We start from the raw sequence: 25,915 nt of genomic DNA, 5'->3' as shown, positions 1-25,915 counted from the left end.
ACGTACCACAAGAACCTTCTTTATCTTCAGGAGACCCGAAGGTTCAACCCCCGCCAGGCCCAATGGTTGCTCTTTTCCTCTCGATTTGACTTTCGGGTAGTCTTCCTCCAGCAGAAAGGGCTGATACCCTTTTCCGTTCCTTTGAGCCTACCGATGAAAGTCCTGACCTTCAGACCATTCTGGACCCAGCCAACATCCTAGCGGCTGTTTGCATTCTGATACCTACAGGCAAGACAGTGGTGCCCAAGAAATTATGGAACACAGTATTAAAATGAGGCCATAAGTCCAAACTGGGTGATTACCCCGGAGTTCACGAGACATTGGAGCTTATTTCCTGAGCCTATTGGTGGCCGCAGTTAAAGAAGGAGGTGCGTGATTTTGTGATCCCTTTTCCTGTCTGTGCCCATCATAAGTCATCTCATTTTCATCTGTGGGGCCTTCTTCAACCTCTTCCGACACCAGAGGCTCCAACGGTCCACATAGACATGGATTTCGTTAAGGACCTCCCTGAGTCGAATGGATTCACCACCACATGGGTAGTCATGGATTGATTCTCCAAAATGGTCTACTTTATTCTGTTACTCGGACTACCTTCAGCACCAGCATTGGCTCAGCATTTCTTTAAGGAGATTTTTCATTTACATAGCCTACCAACGACTATAGTTTCTGATTGTGGAGTCCAGTTCATGTCTAGATTCTGGTGGGACCTTTGTAGGACCTTACAAATTAGGTTAGACTTTTCATTGGGCTATCATCCTCAGACTAATAGCCAGATAGAGAGGGTCAACCAGATCTTGAAGTCCTTCCTACATATCTAAAATGACTGGTCTCAGTTGTTACCATGGGTGGAGTTCAGCTATAACAATCATGTGAATGAGTCCTCTGGTGCGTCACTGTTTCAAATTGTGTTTGAGCAACACCCAAGGGTACCTTTGCTTGTACCCCAGACGTCTACGATATCAGCTGCTGAGGCTACATTTAAGCCACTCTCTAATCTCTGGAAGAGCATGCATGAACTTGGTCTGGGCAGTGGAGAGGTACCAGAAGCAGGAGGACAAGAAGAGATATCCTGCTCCTCAACTCCATCCTGGGGATTTGGTCCGGTTATCTATTCAGGATATGATGTTATCAGTCAGTGCCAATTAGCAGGACTATAAAAAGGAAGTGCAGAGTTTCAGGAAGCAGAACAGATTCTTCAGGCACGGGAGGCTGCAGGACCCTAGAGAGCTTCTGGAAACAGGTGAGGGGCGTGATAGTATGTACTGTTTCTTTCCATCTTTGGAGGCTGAGAGGTGGTCAGTGACCACTGCAGGAGTAAGGAGGATTCATGCCTTAAACCCTCCAGTAGTCATTTGGTCATTTAAGGCACCTTTTTGTGACGTAGTCGTGAGAAAATCAGGTCTAGACCAAAATGTCTAAATTGTAGTCCTGGACATTTTTGTTTTGTTCCAATATGGCAGAAAAACGTCCAAGTATAAGAAATGCCCCAACATGCCCCCTTGTGACTTGGATGTACTGCTGATAAACTGCATTGCAAAACATTTAAAAATGGGTTTAAAAATAGTGAGTTGGACATTTTGACAATCAAAATGTCCAAATGTGCCACTTTTTGAACGTTTTTCTGTTTTGAAAATAAGCCCCATGGTCAGTATAAAATTTATGGTTTATATTTATTTGATATACCGCTGTTCCTGAAAGATAATACAGAGGTTTACAAATTAAAAACAATTTAAAAAGAACTGCAAACCTAAATAGGATAGAGAAGTATTGAACTGCAACATTCGCATCTTAAAATACAATAGATCCAAAGTAAAATCATTCATCCAATACAGGAAGTAGTTTCCTGCCCATTATGTTCTCTATTTTCTCCAAAGGCCAAGTTAAACAAATGTGCCTTAAGAGCAGTCTTGAGCTTTGGAAAAGATAACTCCAGGTGGAGCACTGATGGCAGTGAATTCCCAAGGAGCCCTGCAGTAAAAAGTTGATTGTCTTGTGGTTTCTAATCTGGCTGCAGACACAGATGGAATAGTCAGGGGGGAAGAGAATAATGAATTATCATAGTGGATAAATAGTGGGGGATCTCTGTAGCCAAGGTTTTGTGAATAAAGGTTTGCATTTTAGGTTGGATATGGTAATATACTAGGAGCTAATGTTTCTGAATAAAAAGGGGAGTGCTATGATCATAGTTTTTAGCTCAAGAGAAAATCCTTAGGGCTGTATTCTATACTGACTGAAGGCGACGAAGGAGTGCCTTCGAAATTCCAGTATAAATAGTATTATGTGGGGGAGGAAACAAATAATAGGATAAAAACAATACACTACAAATATTTAAAAAAACAGACACATGAGGGCAATTAGAGAAAGAGAAGGTTACAAGTAGGGCTGCACATTGATTAAAGGTTTTAATCACATGATTAATTGCTATTAAAATTTTTAATCGTATAATTGCATGAAGAGTCCCCCTTACATTTCCTCCTGTACGGTGCAAAATATAGACAGCAAATCTAAATTCTCAAAAATAACATTTCAATTACTAAACTGAAAATAAAATAATTTTTCTTACTTTTGTCTGGTGATTTTATTTTTCTTGCCATACTTTGTATTATTGTTTGAATATTTTTACTACTGTAATTGCCTATTGCTCATGTTTGATCTATTCTTACTGTCTTACTGTACACTGCCTTCAGTGAATTCCTTCAAAAAGGCGGTAAATAAATCCTAATAAATAAATAAATAAATAAATAAATAATCACTTGTTCCCTGCTTCTGATTCTGCTTCCCTCTGTCTGTGCTCTGAGCTCTATTTTCAGGGCATCCTATCCATTCATTATTTATTTTCTTTCTTCTTCATTTCCTGCCCTATATCGATCGTTCAAGTTTAACTTTCTTCCTCATGAAATCTGTCTAGTTCCATCTCTTCTCTTCCCTTAAGCTCCCCTCCATGGGCATCATCTCCTTTCTTCCCTTCCCCTCCCTTTCTTGAGCACCATCTCCTCTCTTCTTTCTTCCCTTCCATTTCCCTCCCCTCCATGGGCACAATTTACTCTCCCCTCCCCCCCTCCCCTCCTAGGGCACCATCTCCCTTGTTTGTTTATCCCATCCCCTATTCAGATCCTGGCATCTCTGCTTGGCTGCATCTCTGTTCCCTTTTGTCTGCACTCTAGCATCTTGCATCTCCTCACCCCCAATTCAGATCTCTTCAGTTCTTTTTCTGTGGGTCCCAGCATCTGTCTGCCTCTCTTTCCTCCTGCACTCGAGTATCTGACTCTCCCCAGCCCTCCCTGCTTGCCTTTATTGTCTACAGCACTACATGCAAACTGCTTCTCTCAAGCCGAGAGCCCTCCCTTTGTAGTGTCCCACTGACAAGAAACAGGAAGTTCCATCAGAGGAAGTGGGAGCTAAAGAGGAAGGGCTCCCGGCATTAGAGAGAAGCAATATGTGTCTAGTGCTGCAGACAGGAAAGGGAAGCTGGGAGGGCCATCAGGGGAAGAAGAGGGAGATGCCAGAGTGTGTACATGTGGGCATTTGGGGGGAGAAGGCAGGGCAGCAGAAGAGGAAGCAGGAGAGAAAGATACCACGAGGATGCTGAAAGGACAAAAGGGAGAGACAGAGAGAGAGACAGGTAGCGGGGCACGGAGCGGGAGTGTAATGCAATTAATGCATGTTACAAACGCATTAAATGTGCAGCCCTAATATACTGTATATATATATTTTTTGTTAATGTATATGTTTTATTAAATTATATTTTTTTATGTATAGACCCCTGATGCAGGTAATTAACCAAAATATATGCAGTGTCCAGTCCACCAATAAACTTTGCTTCCTCTGGTTTTGAGACTCCGCCTTTTCCTTTGTTCCCATGCAAGCCCACTTCATTGTTTTCTGCTCCTTATAAGCCAGCCAAAAAGTTTAACCAGAGAAAAAAAAATCAAGGGGTTTCCATAGTTTTGATCACAGATTTTGTGATCAATATGCTCCTCCTGAAGTGAAGATGACTACCTGCTCATTAGTGAGTTATAAATGAACCATTGATGAAATGTTCCAGAACTATCCAAATGTATTATCTGAACAACAAACTACCTGTTAAGTGTCAGTAATTAAAACATTTCACTTTAAACATTTTCCAGCTGTGACCTGTGGCCTTCAGGCCAAGGAATCTCACTGTAATAGCTGGATTAAGGGGGAGATGCATCAACCAAACGTTAAAAAATCTAAATCGTAAAAGTGCTTAACGAATTTGAAACAACGAAGAATGCACAAAAAAAACAACTTGTTGGGCAGACTGGATGGACCGCACAGGTCTTTTTCTGCCGTCATCTACTATGTTACTATGAAATGTTCGGTGCGGTATTGAAAAGTACAATGTATCATAAGTTCGTAATCCCCGTCGGTAATTGGCCCCTTAAGCATGCGCAGAGCAGCCAAGCGTTATGCTGGCTGCCCTGCGCATGCCACAAACAGTCAAAACAAAAAAAACACTTGGCTCCCAAAATAAAAACAAAAATCAAAAAAGGATCGGGAGGGGGCAAAGGCGCTCGTCAAGAGCGTCCTATATGGACGGCCTTGCCCCCCCACCCCGCCCGAGGTCGCCGCTGCTCCCCGCTTCCCCCTGCATTATAAATTAAAAAGCAAAACAAAAATCAGCAGCCCCGGCTGGCCCCCCTCCCTTCCTCTCTCCTCTTTCGCCCCATAGCTCCGCCTCCCGACATCCTCCGCCCTGTGCCCCGCCCCCTCCACCCCCTCCTGGGGTCGTCGCCGCCATTCTCCCTCCCTCTTACCAGCCCGTGCAGCGCTGTGTGAAGGCACTGCACGGGCAAGAAGAACATCTGATGGCTTTGTCTGTGCCCAGTCTTCCTTCGCGTCTCTCTCCTCTTGGGCCCACCCCCATCTGACGTAAGTAAGCAACGTAGGTTACTTACGTCAGACAAGGGCGGGCCCAGGAGCAAAGGAGGACGTCCTTTCCTCTTGGGCCCGCCCTTGTCTGACGTAAGTAACCTACGTTGGTTACTTACGTCAGACGGGGTCGGGCCCAAGAGGAGAGAGACGCGAAGGAAGACTGACCAAAGACATGGCATCAGCTGTTCTTCTTGCCTGTGCAGCGCCTTCATACAGGCGCTGCACGGGCTGGTAAGAGGGAGGGGGGCCCGGTGGAGGGGGGGGAATGGCGGCGACGACCCCAGAAGGGGGTGGGGCACAGGGTGGAGGATGTTGGGAGGCGGAGCTGTGGGGCGAAAGAGTAGAGAGGAAGGGAGGGGGGCTGGCCGGGGCTGCTAAAGTAATGATTTTTGTTTTGCTTTTTAATTTATAATGCAGGGGGAAGTGGGGAGCAGCAGCGACCTCGGGCAGGGTGGGGGGGGGGGGGCAAGGCCGTCCATACAGGACGCTCCTGACGAGCGCCTTTGCCAGGGTTGCCAGCTGGGAAAAATTTTCCCAGCCCCAAACGAGCGGTAAACCCGCCCAAAAACCGCCTGAAGCCAATCCCCGTCTCCCGCGTCACCGAACCCCGCCCCCGCATCACCTAACCCCGCCCCTGCGTCCTAACCCCACCTCCCATGTCACTAGCCCCGCCCCCTATGTCATCCCTGATGTCAACTCCTCCCCTGAAAGGCTTCTATTGGTCCAATTTGGACCAATAGAAGCCCCGGAAAAGCTTCTATTGGACCGAATTGGACCAATAGAAGCCCCGGAAAAAACCGCCGAACTCGCACAGCGGCAACAGGAAAAGCGCCCAAAAAACCGCATCCCGCGGCTGGCGAAATTTTCCCGCCGCCGCTGGCGAAAAACCGCCCACCTGGCAACTTTGGCCTTTGCCCCCTCCTGATCCTTTTTTTTTTGTATTGCTGCATTTTTTTTTACATTTTAGTTTTTAGCCGGACAGCCCTAACGAGAGGTACAGACCTCTCGTTAGATTTCTCGGCGTTTCGTTCGGTTTTCCTGCGTTAAACAAATCGGAAAAGGTTAGTGCATGTCATTTCAATAGGGTTTCTACACTAATTGCTCATCTGCATTCCGTTTTCGTTAGCTGCTACCATCGTCGGAAAATGGGCTTTAGTGCATGCAACGGTTTGAAAATTCTTCCTTAAAGGCTCATTTTTGGCTCGTTAAAGCTTAGTGCATCTGGCTCTAAGTGAGATGGGAGGGAATATAGAAATAGGAAAGCTCCACCCATTTTGAATAAAAGTTTCATAGCCCAACAAAGCAGCCTGGTTCTAAATGAACTGGAAACCTGAAAGAGCAGGAAGAAACTCCTTTCAAAATCCTGTAATCAGGGTCCCTAAATATTGCCACTAGATATCTTCTTTAATCAATGAGCACAATTCACTCCATAGCTTTCCAGTTCTAGCTGGTCAGGGCAATGGAAGACCCAACTTGAAAGCCTTCTGCATACACTGCACAGCACTGCTACTGGGCTACTCCAAAATGACTCTACTTTATTTTAGTTCAGTCACACAGTATATCAAGCTTGACAAAAATAAGTCATAGCATGTTAAATATTTGACAAAGGAGGAATATTCTGACCTGAAGACATGACTTCGAGGAAAGGCGATACTGTTCTTAATAAATAAAGTGAAATTTACAGCTGCTCTTAGTAATGGAGGCCTGTCAAAAAACAAACATTAAGAACACACCATTAGTTAAGTGTAGTATAAAGGAAAACAATACAATTAGGTTTTATTTTGTAAGTTCTATCAGTCTATATTCGATTTGGGAGGCCAGCGAGGTTTTTTTTAAATGCTAGCCATGGCATTGAAAAACCACATATGTATATACTGCTGACCACCAATAACTATATGGATAGGGGTGATATTCAGCTGCTATCCATAGACAGTACCTATGTGATTTAACTTAGAATTGCCTTTTTTTACTGTTGTAAATTAAACTGCTTAGCTATACGGATAGCAACAGAATATCATCACTATCTGTACAGCTGGGCAAAATGAACTCACTGTTCATATAGTGCTGGCGTTTTCAAAGGAAATTTTCAGTGGCATTATATATAGTGCCACAGAAAATTCACAGAGATGGGACTTATACATTTTAGCAGCTCCCACTAAATGTTTACGTCTCTTACAATACTGGTATCGATGTTTTGAAAACTTTTCTGTCAACCCACAATGCATACCAAATTGGGCACAGTACTCTTAGATAAAACAAAGGCAAGAATGATGGGCAGAGAAATTAGACAGCCTAACCATAGAGTTCTATTTCCAGATGGACAAGCTGGTTTCAGCTCCATTATGGGCAGGAAAGGCAAAATTGTTTACTGTAATGGAGGTTCTCTTTAGATAGCAGAATAAAACAAAGTTACTTACCTGTAGCAGATTGTAAACTACAACTTTTTAGAGCATTGCACTGAGCATGCATGTGCCTTCCTGCCTGCTGCTGTCGTAAAGGACCTAGCCAGTCTAGTTTCCAGCATACAGAATTCAACTCCAAGGGGAACAGGGCAGGTATGCAAGAATATTTTATTCTGCTGTCCTTAGGAGTACACCTGCTACAGGTAAGTAGCTGTTTTCTCCTAGGACAAGCAGCCTTTCTTCATATGTGAGGAGTTCCATCCCCTTTATCATTTTGGTTGCCCTTCTTTGAACCTTTTCTAATTCTGTTACATCTTTTTTAGGATACAGCAACCAGAACTGCATGCAATACTCAAGGTGAGGTCTCACCATGGAGTAATACAGAGACATTATAATATTCTTGGTCTTAATTTTCATCCTATTCCTAATAATTCCTAGCATCCTGTTTGCTTTTTTGCCCACTGCCACACACAGGGCAGAACAGTTTGGTCTACGATGACACTTTTTCTTGGGTGTTGACTCCCAAGGTGGATTCTAACATCAAGTAACTATGATTTGGATTATTCTTCCCAATGTGCATCACTTTGAATTTGTCCACATTAAATTTCATCTGCCATTTGGATGCCCAGTCTTCCAATTTCCTAAGGTCTTCCTGCAGTTTGTCACAGTCTGCATGTTTTAATAACTTTGAATAATTTTGTGTCATCTATAATCACCTCACTTGTCATTCTAATTTTCAGATCATCTATAAATATGTTAAATAGCACTGGTCCTAGTACAGATCCCTGAAGCACTCCACTGTTCACCCTCTTCCATTGACAGAAATGACCATTTAAATCTACCCTCTGATCTCCCAAAACTGGCAAGAGACATTTTTTGCGGGGACACACAGACTGTAATACGGCTCAAGTCATATACTTTATTTATTTATTTATTGCATTTGTATCCCACATTTTCCCACCTAATTGCAGGCTCAATGTGGCTTACATAGTACCGTAGTGGCGATCGCCAATTTCGGTATGAAAAATAACAGTGGACTTGCGTTAAAGTTCATGAGTAATAGAGAAAATTGGTGGTTAAGGATAAAGAGTTAACATTTGACCAGTTCTGGTATAAGTTTCATTGTGCGATTCAATGTCCTTGCTTTAAATGGTATATTGGACAAATTAAGCGCAAGGTAAAGCAGCGCATTGGGGAACATATAAGTAATTTATGAGTCAAGAAGAGAGAAGCACCTTTGGTGGAACACTGGGAACAGCATAAGCATTCAATATCTGAGCTAAAATATGTCATCTTGTCCCAAGTAAATTTGCACTGGGGATGAGACATTTCAGCTATCTTTGCACACATTGAACAGAGATTCATATACCAATGGGGCACGGTCCAACCTAATGGGTTCAATAAAGAAATAGAATGGCTGCTTTAACAAATGGGAGTAGCCCGATTCTTCTCAGCTGGAGGATATGTATAAAACTCTGACGTTTAGAGAGCATGTGCTACAACTTTGATTGTAGGGAGGAGCTTGCAGCGATTCAGCTCCCAGCGAGACCACATTTGAATCTAATCTAGAGAGAGCTGTTTGTAAGGTAAAAATAAGCAACCGATATTGAGCAATTGAAATATAATGGAATGAGAGCACTTATATTGTGTTGATTTTTCTCTTACTCTATAGACTGGAACTTATGTTCCCCTGAAGACGCCGTTAAGGTGAAACGTGCACCATGTTGGGAACGATACTAGCATCTACAGAATCGTTTTTTAAAGCACTAATGAACACAGACACCTGCGGATGAGAGTCATGGCAACAGAGCACACAACCGCACAGGACTTGCCTAAAATAAGCTACTCCGGACAGGCCTAAGATAAGTCAAGCGATTTGTTTCCTTTTAACATTGAATGCTTAATTTGATAAAGACAGCTGGTGTAACAGCATTGAATGAAGAAGGATGGGTAGGCAGGTCCAGTGCTGTGATGGTTTGAAGTTAGCGTGCTACTAACAGTTTCCGTGACAAATGGTAAATGGCACAGCAACACATACTGAGCACTGTATATTAAAAAAACAAAACATTTTGGTATAAATTCTGATTCCATATCATCAAGCTGATCAATCCATAGACTGGTGGGTTGTGTCCATCTACCAGCAGGTGGAGATAGAGAGCAAACTTTTGCCTCCCTATATGTGGTCATGTGCTGCCGGAAACTCCTCAGTATGTTCTCTATCTCAGCAGGTGGTGGTCACACACAGCAGCAGCTCTGGCTAGGCCTCCAAGCCTAATCCTTAGGTTTTGTTGAGGCCTGGGGTTGAGGGCTCTTTTGAGCAAGTGCAAACCTGGTGGTGCCAGGTCCCTCCTTTTCTCCCCCCTCCCGCTGGCTCCGTTAAAAAAAAAATAATAATAAAATTTTAAACGTCCTTAAAGGCGTTTATTTCGACGTTTATTTAAACGTTCATTGCAGCTACTCACTGGGACACCAGTTCGTTACAGCTCGGAGCGGCAAGCAGGTAATTTTACCTTTTTATAGCGGGCAGGGGGTTCCCCAATTCTTCTCCTCGTGGCATATGGCGTCGGAGGGCGAGGGCGCAAAGGGTCGCTCCCCGGATCGCTGGAGCGCTTCTAGAGGGGATGCGGGGGTTTTACAGCCTGATTCGCCCTTGATGGGTGACAGTTTAGTGACCGATGAATGTCCCGGTCCTTCCTCCGGCGTGGCGGTTTTTCCCGCCATAAACGCCCATCCCCCGCTCCTCGCCTCCGCCATCTTGGCCGGCCACGCGGCTCGGACGGCTTCTTCGTGGGCCGCCCTTGAGGTTGGAGACATTAATGCCATGAACGCCCTTAATTTGGGCGACGGCACAAAGCGGCTAAGTTAAGCGCCGTTCTTCCCGCGCGGCTCCTTCGCGGAGTGTCGCGCCGGACGCCATTTTGGATGCGCAGCATGTCTCTCCACCGCTCTTGCGAGCGCCGGTTGAGGGTGCGTCTAGGGCTGTTGCCCAGGCTGCGGAAGTGCACAGTCTGGGGGGTTTCTCCCCCGAGTTTGTTTTGCTGCTGCATCAGGCTTTCCTCATGCAAAACGCTGCCCCTGCTCCCTCGTCTGGTAAAGAGGTTGAGGTTCCCAGAGGTAACACCCTCGGGTTGATTCCCAGGCCTTGGAGGACTTTGTCTCCTCCGATGTAGATGAGGGCAGCGTGTCTGAGGTCTCCCAACGGTCCTTTGCGGATTCCTTGGAGGAGATAGATCCCCGCTCGGATGGAGCGGATGACCCCTCTGCAGCGCGGCTTTTTAGCCCAGAGGATTTGCCCAACCTGTTGTTACAGGCCATGGACACTTTGAAGTTTTCCTCTCCGGAGGACGTCTCTCCCTCAGCCCCTGTTGGCTCTGCCATTATGCTGGGGACGAAGCGCCCGCCTAGAACCTTCCACGTGCATGATGCCATGCACACCTTAATTTCGGCTCAATGGGATGTCCCGGAAGCGAGCCTCAAAGTGGCTAGGGCTATGTCCCGCCTCTATCCTTTGCCTGAAAGTGAACGTGAGGCCTATCTGTGGCCTACCGTGGATTCTTTAATCACTGCGGTGACTAAGAAAACGGCTTTGCCGGTGGAAGGTGGCACGGCCCTAAAGGACGCCCAAGACAGAAGATTGGAGGCGGCCTTAAGGTCGTCCTTTGAGGCGAGTGCTTTAAGTTTGCAGGCCTCGGTTTGCGGTTCCTATGTGGACAGGGCGTGCCTGACTATGGTGCAGCGGGCTTCCCCCTCGGATCATTCCTTGAGGGCTGATTGGCCGGCCCTGGAATCGGGCTTAGCCTATTTGGCAGACTTGCTGTATGATGTCTTGAGAGCCTCAGCTAAAGGCATGGCTCAGACAGTCTCTGCGCGGCGGTGGCTTTGGCTGAAACATTGGTCTGCTGACCACGCCTCTAAATCCCGCCTGGCTAGATTGCCTTTTAAAGGCAAGCTGCTCTTTGGGGTCGAGCTGGACAAAATCGTGACCGATCTCGGCACGTCTAAGGGCAAGAAATTACCAGAGGTCAGGGCTCGGGCTAGTACTCATCCCGGTACCTTCAGAGGACGGTTGCAGGAAGCCCGTCGGTACCGCCCGGGCAAGCGGGCTCCTCTGCCCCTTCTTCCTTCAAGAGGAATTTCTCCCCCAAGCAGCATTCTTTTCGCAGAGACCGCCGTCCCGGAGGTGCTCCCTCCGGTCCTCCCCCAGGGTCTCGTACCCGATGACGGGGCCTTGGTCCACGCCCCAGTGCAGATTGGAGGACGGCTGTCCTCGTTTCTGGGCGAGTGGACCACAATAACTTCAGACGCGTGGGTGCTGGAAGTCATCAGAGACGGCTACAAGCTAGAGTTCTGCCGACCCTTAAAAGCGGGTTCGTACTCTCTCCCTGCAAGTCTCCGGTCAAGCTGTGGCAGTGCAGCAGACCTTGGACAATCTGATCCGCCTGGGCGCGGTCGTTCCGGTGCCAGAAAGTCAGCTTGGCAAGGGACGTTACTCCATTTACTTTGTGGTGCCAAAGAAAGGAGGTTCTGTCCGGCCTATCCTCGACCTCAAGGGGTCAATCGGGCCTTGAAAGTGCGGCACTTTCGCATGGAGACTCTCCGCTCTGTTATAGCGGCAGTGAAGGCAGGAGAGTTCCTGGCATCCTTGGGCATCAAGGAAGCGTACCTGCATATTCCCATCTGGCCTCCTCTTCAACGCTTTCTGCGTTTTGCAGTCCTGGGACGACACTTCCAGTTCAGAGCCCTCCCATTCGGGTTGGCTACTGCTCCGCGGACCTTTTCCAAAGTAATGGTGGTCATCGCGGCCTTCCTACGAAAGGAAGGGGTACAAGTCCATCCTTATCTGGACGACTGGTTGATCCGAGCCCCCTCTTATGCAGAGTGCGGCAAGCTGTGAACCGGGTAGTTGCTCTTTTGAGCTCCCTGGGATGGATCATCAACTGGGAGAAGAGCCAGCTGCGCCCGACTCAGTCCCTGGAGTACCTGGGAGTTCGATTCGACACCCAAGTGGGCAGAGTGTTCCTGCCAGACAATCGAATTGTCAAACTTCAGGCTCAAGTGGACCAGTTCCTAGTAGCCTCTCCTCCTCGGGATTGGGACTATGTGCAGCTGTTGGGCTCTATGACGGCCATGATGGAAGTAGTGCCCTGGGCCAGGGCTCATATGAGACCACTTCAACAATCTTTGCTGCGGCGCTGGACTCCGATGTCGGAGGATTATGCTGTGCGCCTTCCCTTGGACCCAGCAGTGCGCAAGGCGCTGAGCTGGTGGATGCAGACAGACAAGTTGTCTGCGGGAATGCCTCTGGTGACCCCAGAGTGGATTGTCGTCACGACGGACGCCTCTTTGTCGGGCTGGAGAGTCCACTACTTGGGAAGGACAGCGCAGGGGCTCTGGTCTCCTGCAGAGGCAAAGTGGTCTATCAACCTCCTGGAACTCAGAGCCATTCGGTTGGCGCTTTTGGAGTTCATCCCGGTACTGGTGTTGAAGCCTGTACGGGTCCTGTCAGACAATGCCACGGCTGTGGTCTATGTCAACCGCCAGGGAGGTACCAAGAGCGCCCCTCTAGCCAGGAAGGCTATGAATCTTTGCCAGTGGGCGGAAGCGAACCTGGAGCAGCTTTCAGCGGCCCACATTGCCGGAGTCATGAATGTCAAGGCGGTCTTTCTCAGTCGCCATACCTTGGAGCCCGGAGACTGGCAACTATCTGCTCAGGCGTTCTTGGACATCACGAAGCGCTGGGGCCAGCCGAGCCTAGTTCTGATGGCGTCATCGGCCAATTGCCAAGTGCCGCGCTTTTTCAGCAGAGGACGGGACCCTCGATCCCTGGGAGTAGATGCTCTTCTCCAACAGTGGCCGACACAAGAGCTCCTCTATGTGTTCCCGCCCTGGCCCATGTTGGGCAGGGTGCTAGACCGGGTGGCAAAGCATCCCGGCAGGGTAATCCGGGTGGGTCCGGATTGGCCCAGACGTCCCTGGTATGCGGACTTGATCAGGCTCTCAGTCGACGATCCTCTGCGGCTGTCAGTGGAGCAGGGCCTGTTACATCAGGGTCCCGTGGTGATGGAGGATCCCTCCCCCTTTGGTCTTACGGCCTGGCTATTGAGCGGCAGCGTCTGAGGAAGAAGGGCTTCTCAGACAAGGTCATCGCCACTATGCTAAGAGCGAGGAAGCGCTCTACTTCTACTGCTTACGCCAGGGTTTGGCGTATCTTTGCAGCGTGGTGTGAAGCAGGCTCACTTTCTCCCTTCACTGCTCCAATTTCTTCAGTGTTGGCGTTCCTGCAAGAAGGTCTGGAGAAAGACCTGTCGCTCAGTTCCCTTAAAGTCCAGGTAGCGGCTCTGGCTTGCTTCAGGGGCCGCCTGAAGGGTGCTTCCCTGGCTTCGCAGCCAGATGTGGTGCGCTTTCTCAAGGGAGTTAATCACCTGCGCCCTCCTCTGCACAGTGGTGCCTGCGTGGAATCTCAACCTGGTGCTAAGAGCGTTGCAGAAGCCGCCTTTTGAACCCTTGTCAAGGGCATCTCTGAAAGACCTGACGTGGAAAGCAGTCTTTTTGGTGGCTATCACTTCAACCAGAAGAGTTTCCGAGCTCCAGGCGCTCTCATGTCGAGAGCCTTTTCTGCAGTTCACTGAGGCAGGAGTGACTATTCGCACAGTGCCTTCCTTTCTGCCCAAGATTGTTTCTCGCTTCCATGTGAATCAGCAGCTCTGTCTCCCTCCCTTTCGTAGGGAGGACTACCCAGAGGAGTACTCTGCTCTTAAATATCTGGATGTGAGGCGAGTCATCATCAGATACTTGGAAGTGACCAATGATTTCCGGAAATCGGATCATCTGTTTGTCCTGTTTGCAGGTCCTCGTAAGAGTCTGCAGGCTGCTAAGCCTACAGTGGCAAGATGGGTCAAGGAAGCCATTGCAGCGGCTTATGTGGCCGCAAGGAAGGTGCCGCCTATCCAGCTGAAGGCTCACTCCACGAGAGCTCAGGCGGCCTCGATGGCAGAGGCCGGATCCGTCTCCTTGGAAGAGATATGCAAGGCGGCAAATTGGGCTTCGGCTCATACATTCTCCAAGCATTACCGTTTGACGGTGGCTGCACGGGCGGAGGCCCGGTTTGGAGCTTCAGTGTTGAGGTCAGGGATTTCAATGTCCCGCCCTGGGTGAGTACTGCTTCGGTACATCCCACCAGTCTATGGATTGATCAGCTTGATGATATGGAAGGTAAAATTATGTATAATCATACCTGATAATTTTCTTTCCATTAATCATAGCTGATCAATCCATAGCCCCTCCCAGATATCTGTACTGTTTTTATTCTGGTTGCATTTCAGGTTCAAGTTTAGTCTTCAGTTACTTCAGAAAGACTTCGTGTTCAAGTTTTTTCACTTGGATTCTTCAAGAGTTGAGACGAGTTTGTGTTACAGTGAGCTGCTGCATTCCTCTCCCCCCCGTTTTACGGGGCTGGATTGAGACATAAATTCTGCCGGCACTCCCTCCCGCTTCGTGCGGCTGTAGGGCAGCTTTGTACCCCTCCCGCTTCGGCGGTGTTAGGGTCAGTCAGCTCCTCCCGCGGTTGCGGTTGCAGGATAAGCCAGATCCCCCCGCATCGGCGGGTGTGGTGTCCCTCCCCCGCTCCGCGGGGATGAGCTGGACGGATTCCCCTCCCCCACTTGTGTGGGGATGAGCTGGGTTAATTCCCCTCCCCCGTTTCGGCGGTGGTGAGCTGGGCAGAGTGTCCCTTCGTGGGTGTAATTCTCTAAGTGCTGAGTCCTGCGGATGGAGCTTTGATATCGACATACTGAGGAGTTTCCGGCAGCACATGACCACATATAGGGAGGCAAAAGTTTGCTCTCTATCTCCACCTGCTGGTAGATGGACACAACCCACCAGTCTATGGATTGATCAGCTATGATTAATGGAAAGAAAATTATCAGGTATGATTATACATAATTTTACCTTATTTTGAATTCTGGTATTAATTGTGAATTATAGTTAAAATTTAATGCCAAGAAGTGTAGAGTGATTTACTTGGGGTGCAGAAACCCGAAAGAGAGATACCAGATAGGAGGGGAGAGATTAGTAAGCTCAACTCAGAAGAGAGACCTTGGGGTGTTGGTGTCTGAGGATCTAAAGGTGAAGAAACAATGTGACAAGGCGATGGCCATGGCCAGAAGGATGCTAGGCTGCATAAAGAGGGGTATAACCAGCAGAAGAAAGGAGATGTTGATGCCCCTCTACAAGTCATTGGTGAGGCCCCATTTGGAATATTGTGTTTAATTTTGGAGGCTGTATCTTGCTAAAGATGTAAAAAGATTGGAAGCAGTGCAAAGAAAAGCTATAAAAATGGTATGGGATTTGCACTGCAAACCGTACGAGAGACTTAACATGTATACCTTGGAGGAAAGGAGAAACGGGGGTGACACGATACAGACGTTCAAATATTTGAAAGGTATTAATCCACAAATGAATCTTTTCCGGAGATGGGAAGGCGGTAGAACTAGAGGACATGAATTGAGGTTGAAGGGGGGCAGACTCAGGAGTAATGTCAGGCAGGGCCGTGCCAATACGGTAAGCGGGGTAAGCATGGCAGGGGGGTGCCGTCCTTTGGGGGCACCACCACACCATGCTTACCTCGCCCTCCCACTCCCGCAGCAAGAAGATCCCTTTCCTTTTTTTTTCCTTTTAATTTTACCTCCGTCCGGCAGCGCAGCATCAGTGGAGGCGGCGGCGCTCCAGACGTGTCTACTGTCTAACCTTCCCCTTCGCTCATGTACCGCCTTCTTCTGACGTCATTTCCTTGACGTCAGAAGAAGGCGGAACATGAGCAAAGGGAAGGCTAGACACGTCGGGGGAGCGCCGCCTCCTTCACTGATGCTGCGCCTGCGCTGCCGGATTGAGGTAAATTTAAAAGAAAAAAAAGGAAAGGGATGTTGGAAGGGGGGAGAAGAGGGCGGGCAGTTGGGACATGGGAGCGGGAGGGCAGGGGAGAGAGGAGCATGCGAGGGCAGGGTTCATGGAAGGGAGAGAGGGGAATTGCTGGATAGGGTCAGGGATGAATGGAGGGGGCAAGGGACTGATGGGCATGGATGGATGGGAGGGTAGGGCTCAGGGAGAGAGGGGAATTGCTGGATAGGGATAAATGGAGGGGACAGGGGACAGATGAGCATGGATGGATATGGATTGCAGGGCAGGGCTCAGGGAGAGAGGGGAATTGCTGGATAGGGATGAATGGAGGGGGCAGGGGACAGATGGGCATGGATGGATATGGATTGCAGGGCAGGGCTCAGAGAGAGAGGGGAATTGCTGGATAGGGATGAATGGAGGGAGCAGGGGACAGAGGAGCATGGATGGGCATGGATTGGGAGGGCAGGGCTCAGGGAGAGAGGGGAATTGCTGGATAGGGATGAATGGAGGGGGCAGGGGACAGATGGGCATGGATGGATATGGATTGCAGGGCAGGGCTCAGGGAGAGAGGAGAAATTGCTGGACATAAAGGGGAGGGAAGAGAGATGAAGGAGATGAAATGAGGGAAAAGGAAGAGAGGAGAAAAACTGCACATGGATGAAGAAAATAGGCAGAAGCTGAGGACCAGAAATGAAGAAGAAAGGAGGAAAGGAAAGAAATAAATGGAAAGGATGCCCTGGAAACGGAGTTAAGAGGACAGATAGCTGCAGAATCAGATACTGGGCCAGCATGATCAGAAAAAGAAAGTCACCAGACAACAAAGGTAGAAAAAAAATCATTTTATTTTCATTTTAGTGTTTGGAATATGTCCACTTTGAGAATTTACATCTGCTATCTTATTTTGCAATGTATAGCAATTTCTTTCTAAGAATATTGCTGACAATTCCTGTCAGTGTGGCAAGTGGTGAGCGATCATTTTCACCGGGGGGGGGGGGGGGGGGGGGAGCGCCAACTGATAGTCTGCAGGGGGGCGCCAGAGACCCTAGGCACGGCCCTGATGTCAGGAAGTATTTTTTCATGGAAAGGGCGGTGGATACTTGGAATGCTCTCTCACGGGAGGTGGTGGAGATGAAAAAGGTAACAGAATTAAAAAATGCATGGGATAAACATAAAGGGATCCTGTTCAGAAGGAAAGGATCTTCAGAAGCTTAGTGGAGGCAGTGGTGGGAGGCGGGGCTAGTGGGTGGGAGGCGGGGCTAGTCCAGAAAAATAGAGCTATGAGAGAGTAGAAGCTTTGGCTTGCAATGGGAGAGTGCAAAAAACACTATTCCACTATTGAAACTAGCTTGCCTATGGCAAAAGAAAAAATTACAAGTTAGAGGATATGTTTGAGTCAGATAAAGGGCCTCTCTCTCCTTCAACCAGGATTCACATAATGCTAAAACAGAAGTATACTGAGAGTGGGAAACATCTAACACAAGAGAACATTTTGACCTAAGTGAGCGAACATTTAGGAGATTCACCTGATGTGACACGGGGAGGGTGTTCACAACCTTGGTCAGCTTCCAAAGTGTAAAGCAGGGAGCAAAGATGAGACTGAATGTAGTTGGAGGGGATGTGTTTTGTGGAGAGGCTCGCAACCCAAATAACACCAGAACTGAAGAAAAAGGGCATAACTTTAGGAGCAAATAGGTAAAGAGGTGTACCACAACAATCCCAGATTTAACATATGCAAAAGAACAGCACAGGAGCACGCAAAAGAGCACAATTCCTTTGTGTGCTCCTTTGGTGCACAGTGGAGACTTTAACCAGGAAGGGGGGCATCACCTTGGAAAGCAGGGCTGTGCCAACATGGTAAGCGGGGTAAGCACCGCAGGGAGGCACCTGCCTTCAAGGGCGCCGCTGCTGTGCTGCGCCGCCATACCACTTGGGGGTTTAAATGTTTAATTTACCTTGGTCGCAGCGTTCACATCATTTCAAAACCATGCCCGTCTCTAGCTTTCCCTCTCTTCATGAGTTCGTTCCCTCAGAGTCCCGCCCTCAAGGAAATGATGTCAGAAGGCGGGACTCTGAGGCCTAACGAACTCACGAAGAGAGGGAAAGCTAGAGACGGGTAGGGTTTTGAAATGATGCGAACGCTGGGTGGGGGGGGGGTGCTCCGCTGGCGCTGTCATCTGAAACCCCCCTCTCCCATCTGAAACCCCGACCCGACCATCAGCTTCGTCCAGAGAGGACAGCCCTCGTCTCCTGCCACCTGCCTTTAAAGAAAAAGGTGTGAAGCGGCGTGGCAGGCAGCGCCTCGCGTCTGCCCTGCTTGTAAACGAAGTAAATCTCCATTCTCCTTCTCCTCCTCATCGCCGGTCTTCACTCACTGGGTCCCGCCCTCCTCTGAGGTAACTTCCTATTTCTGCGAGGGCGGGACCCAGTGAGTGAAGGCCCGATGACAACGAGAAGGAGAATGGAGATTTACTTCATTTACAAGCAGTGCTGCTGAAAATCCAGGTATGTCTTGGTTAGTGCCACTTAAGTGGGTAGGAGCATCTCCTACCTGGTTCAGTCGCACTGAATATTGGGCTCCAAATATTTTCCTGCAATGCTGCTAAAATTTCTAGACAGGCAAAAGCATATTCTTCTCAGAGCACAACTATACTAAATACAGAAATAAGAAAGATAATTTCATTAATCAAGAGGATACAGATAAAATGGAAAAAAATATCCTTACTTGGGAATTATATAGTCAATTTCTACAGGGCACCATGAGAAAATCTCACACGTCTTGATAGTGTTGCTAAAGTTGATACATTTTCCAGTCATAACACCTTTGGAAAAACAGAGAACAGAGTTTATCACAGGATAACTTTAAGTTTAAGGAAAACACCAACAAATGCTAAACAAATTATCAGAGCACAAGGGTAGTGCAGTATAAGTCATGCAGTTGGCAACTTAAGCAGTACTTTTAAAGTAAAACCATATATGCCAACAAAATTTCTACATTTGACTTTGCTTGATAACAGTAGTGATATTTATTGATGGTTTGTGGCATTCATTAAGCTTAGCTACCCTGCTGCCTGCAAGAAAATGCAATTAAAATGTGAACATCTCTGTGAAAAGATGACTAAACTAGTGGATCCAAAATGTTGTGAATGGCCAATTATTCACGTCCATAAGCACTCTGAAAAAGTTACATGTTTGAACTTCTGTAACTTTTTTATTTTTTTCACCTTAAAGAATAGAGTTTGGACTGTTGTATTACAAATTGTTTGCTCTATCAGAAATCATTAAAACCTATTTGGTTTTGTTTCTGGTGACTTTAGTCACCTTTTCCCAGAGATAGTCATAAATGTGTATCATCACTACATACTATAATATCAATAAGTTTGTTTATAAAGACACCATCCATCACCAGCACCCAAACTGAGTGAAGGAGTAGCCTAGTGGTTACAGCACCAATCTTGCCATCCAGAGGTGGGCAGTTCAAATCCCACCACTGCTCTTTGTGATATTGGGCAAGTCACTTAACCCTCCATTGCCTCAGATACACAATTAGACTGCAAGCACTCCAGGGACAAAAAATACCCAGTGTACCTGAACGCTACTACTGAAAAAAGTGTGAGCATAGACCGTTACTAAAATGGACTTGGGGAAAATCCACTGCTAATTTCTAGGAAAAGCAGCATAAAATGTATTGTACTTTTTGGGGATCTTGCCAGGTACTTGTGACCTGGATTGTCCACTGTTGGAAACAGGGTGCTGGGCTTGATGGACCTTCAGTCTGTTCCAGTATGGCAATGTTTACGTACTTATAAATAATCATAGAAAAGCTATATAAACAATTAAAACAGATCTCCAAGGTCACTGTGCTGCTATTTGGACATTGTGGCCACTATGTTTGAATTTTAGGCAGGCCTGCTGGCTCTTGACTTTTGTCAGAACGTTTTTTATAATTAGAGTTTTGTACACATTAAAGCACATCTACTCTCAGTTCCTTCTTTTATGTAATTCTGGGGGCATTTTTCTTTTTAGAACCAACTGTTTTTCTCCGTTAGGGAGTTTTTCCCACTGGTTCTTTTTTTCCTCCATTACGGAAACTAATGATAGGATTGGGTAAAATATTCTGAATGAATTCCCCAACTAGGAGATTTGAGGTTTCAATTGTTTAAATAGCTTTTCTATGATTGGGAACTGGAGGTGTTGTCCCTATTTTTTTTATTGTATCATCGCTACATATTCATAAATTAGTAAGAAATTTATTGCCCCTGAAATTGAGATTGAATATCTTCCATAAGAATGGATGCAATTTATTATTTTTTTAATTTCCTTATTTCTGAGACATGCAAGAGTAACTCAGCATACCAGTACAAAAACACAATTATACCACCTTGGGGGAATCTCTTCATAAAGGCAGTTAATAAGTCCCAATAAATAAATAAATGATAAATATTTGTTACTGCAAGGGTATTCTATAACCTAGATATACACATATTTATTTATTAGGATCTATTTACTGTCTTTTTGAAGGAATTCACTCAAGGCAGTGTACAACAAGAATAAGTCAAACATAAGCAATAGACAATTACAGTAGTAAAAATATTCAAATAGCAAGACAAAGTATGGTATAGTATACTACTTAATATTCAAAATAGGGACCACTGGTTTCCTATTGTAATCTTTCTAATATTTACCACTACTTACAATGTCAACACAATATGTAATAAAACATTTTAATAGACAGCCTAGGGTATAAACAAAGATGGAACATATAGATAGGTAAGAGAGTAAGAGGAGGTAGAAAATAAGGGGACTAATTTAAAGAAAGTTGCACATGAGGTCAGAGAGGTGATTAAATATCTCAGCTAGGATAGGAGTGGATAAACATATCCTGCTATAGTATGGGCAGCCGGTGCCACTCCTTGTGCGTGTGTGTGAGACTACTAAGTTAGTTGCTTCCTCCATTAAAGGCTTGGTTGAAGAGCCAAGCTTTCACCTGCTTCCTGAAGTAGAGATAGTTTTGTGTTAAGCGGAGCCTTTCAGGCAGTGGCGTACCAAGGGTGGGGGGGGGGGGGGGGGGTGGTCCGCCCCGGGTGCACGCCGCTGGGGGGGGGGGGGGTGCCGCGCACCTGTTCCGGGGCAGAGGGAGCATGAAAACGAAGAGCCGACAGGCACGCGGCACCCCCCCCCCCAGCGGCGTGCACCCGGGGGGGTGTTCTTTTGCCGGGGGATCGCGCTGCACCCGTGGTGTTCTTTCACCGGGGGGGGGGGCGCTGCACCCGGGGGGTGGGGCGCATCGGCGATCCGCCCCGGGTGTCAGCCCCCCCAGGAACGCCACTGCTTTCAGGGAGTGTATTCCAGAGTGTGGGGGCTACTCCAGAGAAGGCTCACGTACGGGTATCACATCGTGCAATGTCTTTTGGAGAGGGTGTGGTTAGGGAGAACCTTAGTGTCCTTGGAGGTGTGTGGAGGGTGAACCTGTTCTTCAAGTACTTGGGGCCATTTCCCTTAAGGGCCTTGAAGATCAGACATAAGAGTATTAAATTTAGCCCTGCATTGCACTGGTAGCCAGTGAAGATTTTGCAAAAATGTTGTGATGTGGTCACGTCACTTGCAAACTTCTATTACTCTTGCTGCAGCATTCCAAATCAATTGGAGCTGGTGCAGACCCTTTGTAGTTAGACCAGTGTAGAGTGCATTACAGTAATCCACTCTTGTTGTGGAAATAGTGAGTTTTAAGCCTGTAAAATGTATTAGATATTTTCCTGTTTAATTATGTCCTGAAGTGTATTTCTCCTATTTGGCCAGCAGGTGGTGTTTCTTTGCTGTAAAGCTGTTACAGAGAACTGAGTGTTTTTTCTTTAGTTTGACACAAAACATCCAAAGCATAAAACCTTGTTAGAAACAGTATTTTTGAAAACAAAAGATAGACGTTTTTCTTTTTTGAAAATGAACTTCTTTCCTATTCAGATTTTGGATGTTTTTTTGCAAAACGTCTAACAGACGTCATATCGAAAATGTGCCTTCATGTAACTTTGTAAGTCTATGTGCTTTGAAAATATAGCGTTTTTAAGCATCTTTAAATTTATATTTATATCTGTTTATTAGTAACAAAGAAAATATACAGAAATCCAACATTTTCTGTGATGATATAATACAATATTCTTAACATGCACCAATATTTTATATCTGCAACCCCCCTTCTCCTCCCTCCCAAACGCACTGGGATAGATGTGTTGATATTTAGGTGGATCTGGGGGGCATTTAGAGTGTGAACTCAAACCAGCTTTGTATGCTCTGGTCGGTACTATGTATAATCTAAGTAAAAATTTATGAAACATTTCTTGATCTAACTCATTATGTGATTAGTCTTTTATTTGTTGTAAATAAGACTTTAAGCAGTCTCCTGCGATAGTACAATCTAGATCTTGAGTCCAGTTCTGTGTTAATGCTGCATAATCCAAGTCAGGCGTTGAATCTTTAAGAAATCTATGATGGTAAGTCAGGGGCACTTGAAGTTGTGATCCCAATGTATAAGCATCTGTTATGGTCTCTCTCACATCCTCTTTGAGGTCTGTCCATGTTAATGAAGAGATATAATGTTTGAGTTGCATATATGCAAAATGGTGTATGGGTGACAGTGTAAATTGTTCTGTAATTCTATAAATGATTTAAATTTGCCCTCATCATCTAATACCTGAAATTAAAATTTAAGCCTTTGTTTGCCCAAAGAGTAAATATATTATGTCACACCCCTGGTGGGAAGGCAGGGTTGTCACATAAAGAAAGATAAGGGGTTACCCATGAGGAAAAATGATGTTGTCAGCAGACCCACTTCTAAACCTCACAACTAGCCTTCAGAATGGGATATTTGGTTAATGCTCCCTAGGGTAAGCTCCCCGATTATTTTATTTATTTATTAGAATTTATCTACCACCTTTTTAAAGGAATTCACTCAAAGTGGTGTACAGTAAGAATAAATCAAACATGAGCAAAAGGCAATTACAGCTGTAAAATATTCAAATAACAATACAAAGTATGGGGTGGAGGGGCATAATCGAACGCGAACGCCCATCTCCATGGGCATCTATCTCCGAGAACGGGTACGTGAAGGGGCAGGACAGACCGTATTTTCGAAAAAAAATGGGCGTCCATCTTTTTTTTCGATAATACGGTTTGTGCCGGGCAAATGCATCGGATTTGTGCAGATTTGAGCTGGGCGGTTTCGTTTTTCAGCGATAATGGAAACCGAAGGCGCCCAGCTCAAAAACGAACAAATCCGATGCATTTGGTCATGGGAGAGGCCAGGTTTCGTAGTGCACTGGTCCCCCTCACATGCCAGGACACCAACCGGGCACCCTAGGGGGCACTTGTAACAATTAAAAAAAAGTAAAATACTTCCCAAGTCCATAGCTCCCTTCCCTTGGGTGCTGAGCCCCCCAAATCCCCCCAAAACCCACTCCCCACAACTCTACACCAGTACCATAGCACTTATGGCTGAAGGAGGGCACCTAGATGTGGGTACAGTAGGTTTTGGGGGCGGTTTGGAGCGCTCCCATTTACCACTACAAGTGAAACAGGTGGGGGGGGGGGGGGGTGGGCCTGGGTCCACCTGGCTGACGTCCACTGCACCCACTAACAACTGCTCCAGGGACCTGCATACTGCTGTGATGGAGCTGGGTATGGCATTTGAGGCTGGCATACAGGCTGGAAAAAAAGTTGTTAAAGTTAGTTGGTTTTTTTTTGGTGGGAGGGGGTTAGTGACCACTGGGGGAGTCAGGGGTGGTCATCCCCAATTCCCTCCGGTGGTCATCTGGTCATTTAGGGCACTTTTTTGGGACTTGTTCGTGGAAAGAAAAAGGGTCCAAAAAGTGACCCAAATTCGTGCTAAAAACACCTTTCTTTTTTATATTATTGGCCGAGGGCGCCCATCTCTCCTCAGCCGATAAACATGCCCCAGTCCTGTCTTCACCACGCCTCTGACACGCCCCGTCAACTTTGCCCATTTCCGCGACAGATTGCAGTTGAAGATGCCCAAAATCAGCTTTCGATTATATCGATTTGGGCGCCCATGGGAGAAAGACGCCCATCTCCCGATTTGGTTCGAAATATGGGCATCTTTCTCTTTCAAAAATAAGCTGGATAGTATACTACTTACAATGTCAACACAATACGTAATAGAACATTTTAATTGACAGTGAAGGGTATAAGCAAAGATGAAACATATATAGATAGGTAAGAGATATATGGAGTATCTGAGTAAAATGCACCTTGGGGAACAATTCAGTTTCTAAAGATGTCAGGGAAAAATAATGAGTATTTCGAGACCAGTCGTTAATATGTCTCATTTCACAGGCTATCATAAGATATTTAATATTTAGTAAGCCCATACCCCCATGTTCTCTTGGTGTTTGAATCACCTTAAAAGGCATATGATTGTAGGATTTTCTGTAAATTTTTCTCCTCTGTACCAAAATAATATATGGGTAAAAGTTGAAATATATAAATCCATCGGGGCACCTGAATCATATTAAATAAGTGTCCCATAAGGAAAGTGGGTATGAATGCCAGAGGTGCAGTCTCTCTCTAGTATCTTCTAACAAAGGCAAGACATTCTTACTATACAGTTTTGTCAAATCCATCAGTACCTCCACTCCCAAATACTTTATTTTTGTGGTCTCCCATTGAAATGGAAAATCCCCTTGCCAAGAGGTACATACTGAATAAGCTCAATGAAAACTAGGCAGGCGTCATCCCCTGGCACCAAGGGCCAGACATAAGAGATCCTGAAGGGATCCTAGACCATCTGAGAAGGAAGCAAAATACCTTAACTACCCCAAGAGGATGAGTACAATCGAACCAATGCCAAACAACATAGCAAGAATTAGAAAATGTAACTACAGTCGAGGCAGTCAATGCTACCAGAAAGATACAAGGCACAACTATAGCAGAACCAGTGCAGAAGCTTCAACCAGCATAGATTGAATGGTAAAAATCTGCACTAACGGAGAACGATAGAACCAAACTGAGCTTGACAGATATAGAGCCAGATTCCTATGGCCAAGATACCCTGCTCCAATATGCAAGAAGCAGCAGAGTATAGCAAGAGGAATACCAAAAAACACTACAAGCAAGGAACAATAGCCTTCTGCAAGAAGGAAGATGCTGCACTCAGGAAACAAAAAAGACCTGTGAAGCTGGCATCGAAGGACAGATAGCCATGCAGACACAGACTGAGCTTGTCCCATGGTCAATATAGGGTGGCACTACTCAGGTGGATAAAGAGCAAGCTTGCAATGTGAATGGAACCATATTCCACAGACAGAAAAATCTGTGTCACAACAACAGAGACAGAGTTGTGCCTTACAATAAAATATGGAGTGTGGCCCACGGTGAAAAATGGAGCTGTGTTCCAATGTACCCCATTCAGAGAAAGTGTGCCCTCCATTCAGCTGAGATTCACATTATGAGATGTACATGTGGAGATGGAGCCATTCTGCACAGCTCAAGAAGGAGACGCGCGCCATGTACCAAGATGGAAATGGAGACCACACTCCGATATGGAACTGATCGGCAAATTCAGAGTTGAAATCATGCTCTAGACCCAGAAATGGAATCATGTGTCATTCTCTGAAGGTAGCTGTACCTGAGACTCAGGGATAGATATGAGTTCCACCATGATGAACTGGAGATCCATGCCAGTGAAGAGTACCATGAAACGAAGCTATGTTCTA

The 25,915-nt window shown here is 46.4% G+C and overlaps 1 protein-coding gene across 3 annotated transcripts in view; it reads right to left on the bottom strand.

The window, feature by feature from the left end:
• The window catches only part of LOC115456712 (P2X purinoceptor 1-like), a 218,197-nt gene that overhangs the window by 123,961 nt on the left and 68,321 nt on the right, over positions 1-25,915 (bottom strand). For all 3 annotated transcript variants that reach the window (XM_030185967.1, XM_030185966.1, XM_030185968.1), the window contains exons 6-7: positions 18,916-19,012; positions 6,520-6,600 (exon numbers count right to left, since the gene is read on the bottom strand). In XM_030185967.1, coding sequence (XP_030041827.1) covers positions 6,520-6,600; positions 18,916-19,012 — 178 coding nt within the window. The remainder of the gene's footprint in view (positions 1-6,519; positions 6,601-18,915; positions 19,013-25,915) is intronic.

This window comes from Microcaecilia unicolor, chromosome 13, assembly GCF_901765095.1.
Source record: "Microcaecilia unicolor chromosome 13, aMicUni1.1, whole genome shotgun sequence".
In the NCBI taxonomy this organism is placed as follows: Eukaryota; Metazoa; Chordata; class Amphibia; order Gymnophiona; family Siphonopidae; genus Microcaecilia; species Microcaecilia unicolor.
The sequence above is the reverse complement of the archived record's forward strand: the minus strand, read 5'-3'. Positions and strand labels throughout refer to the sequence as shown.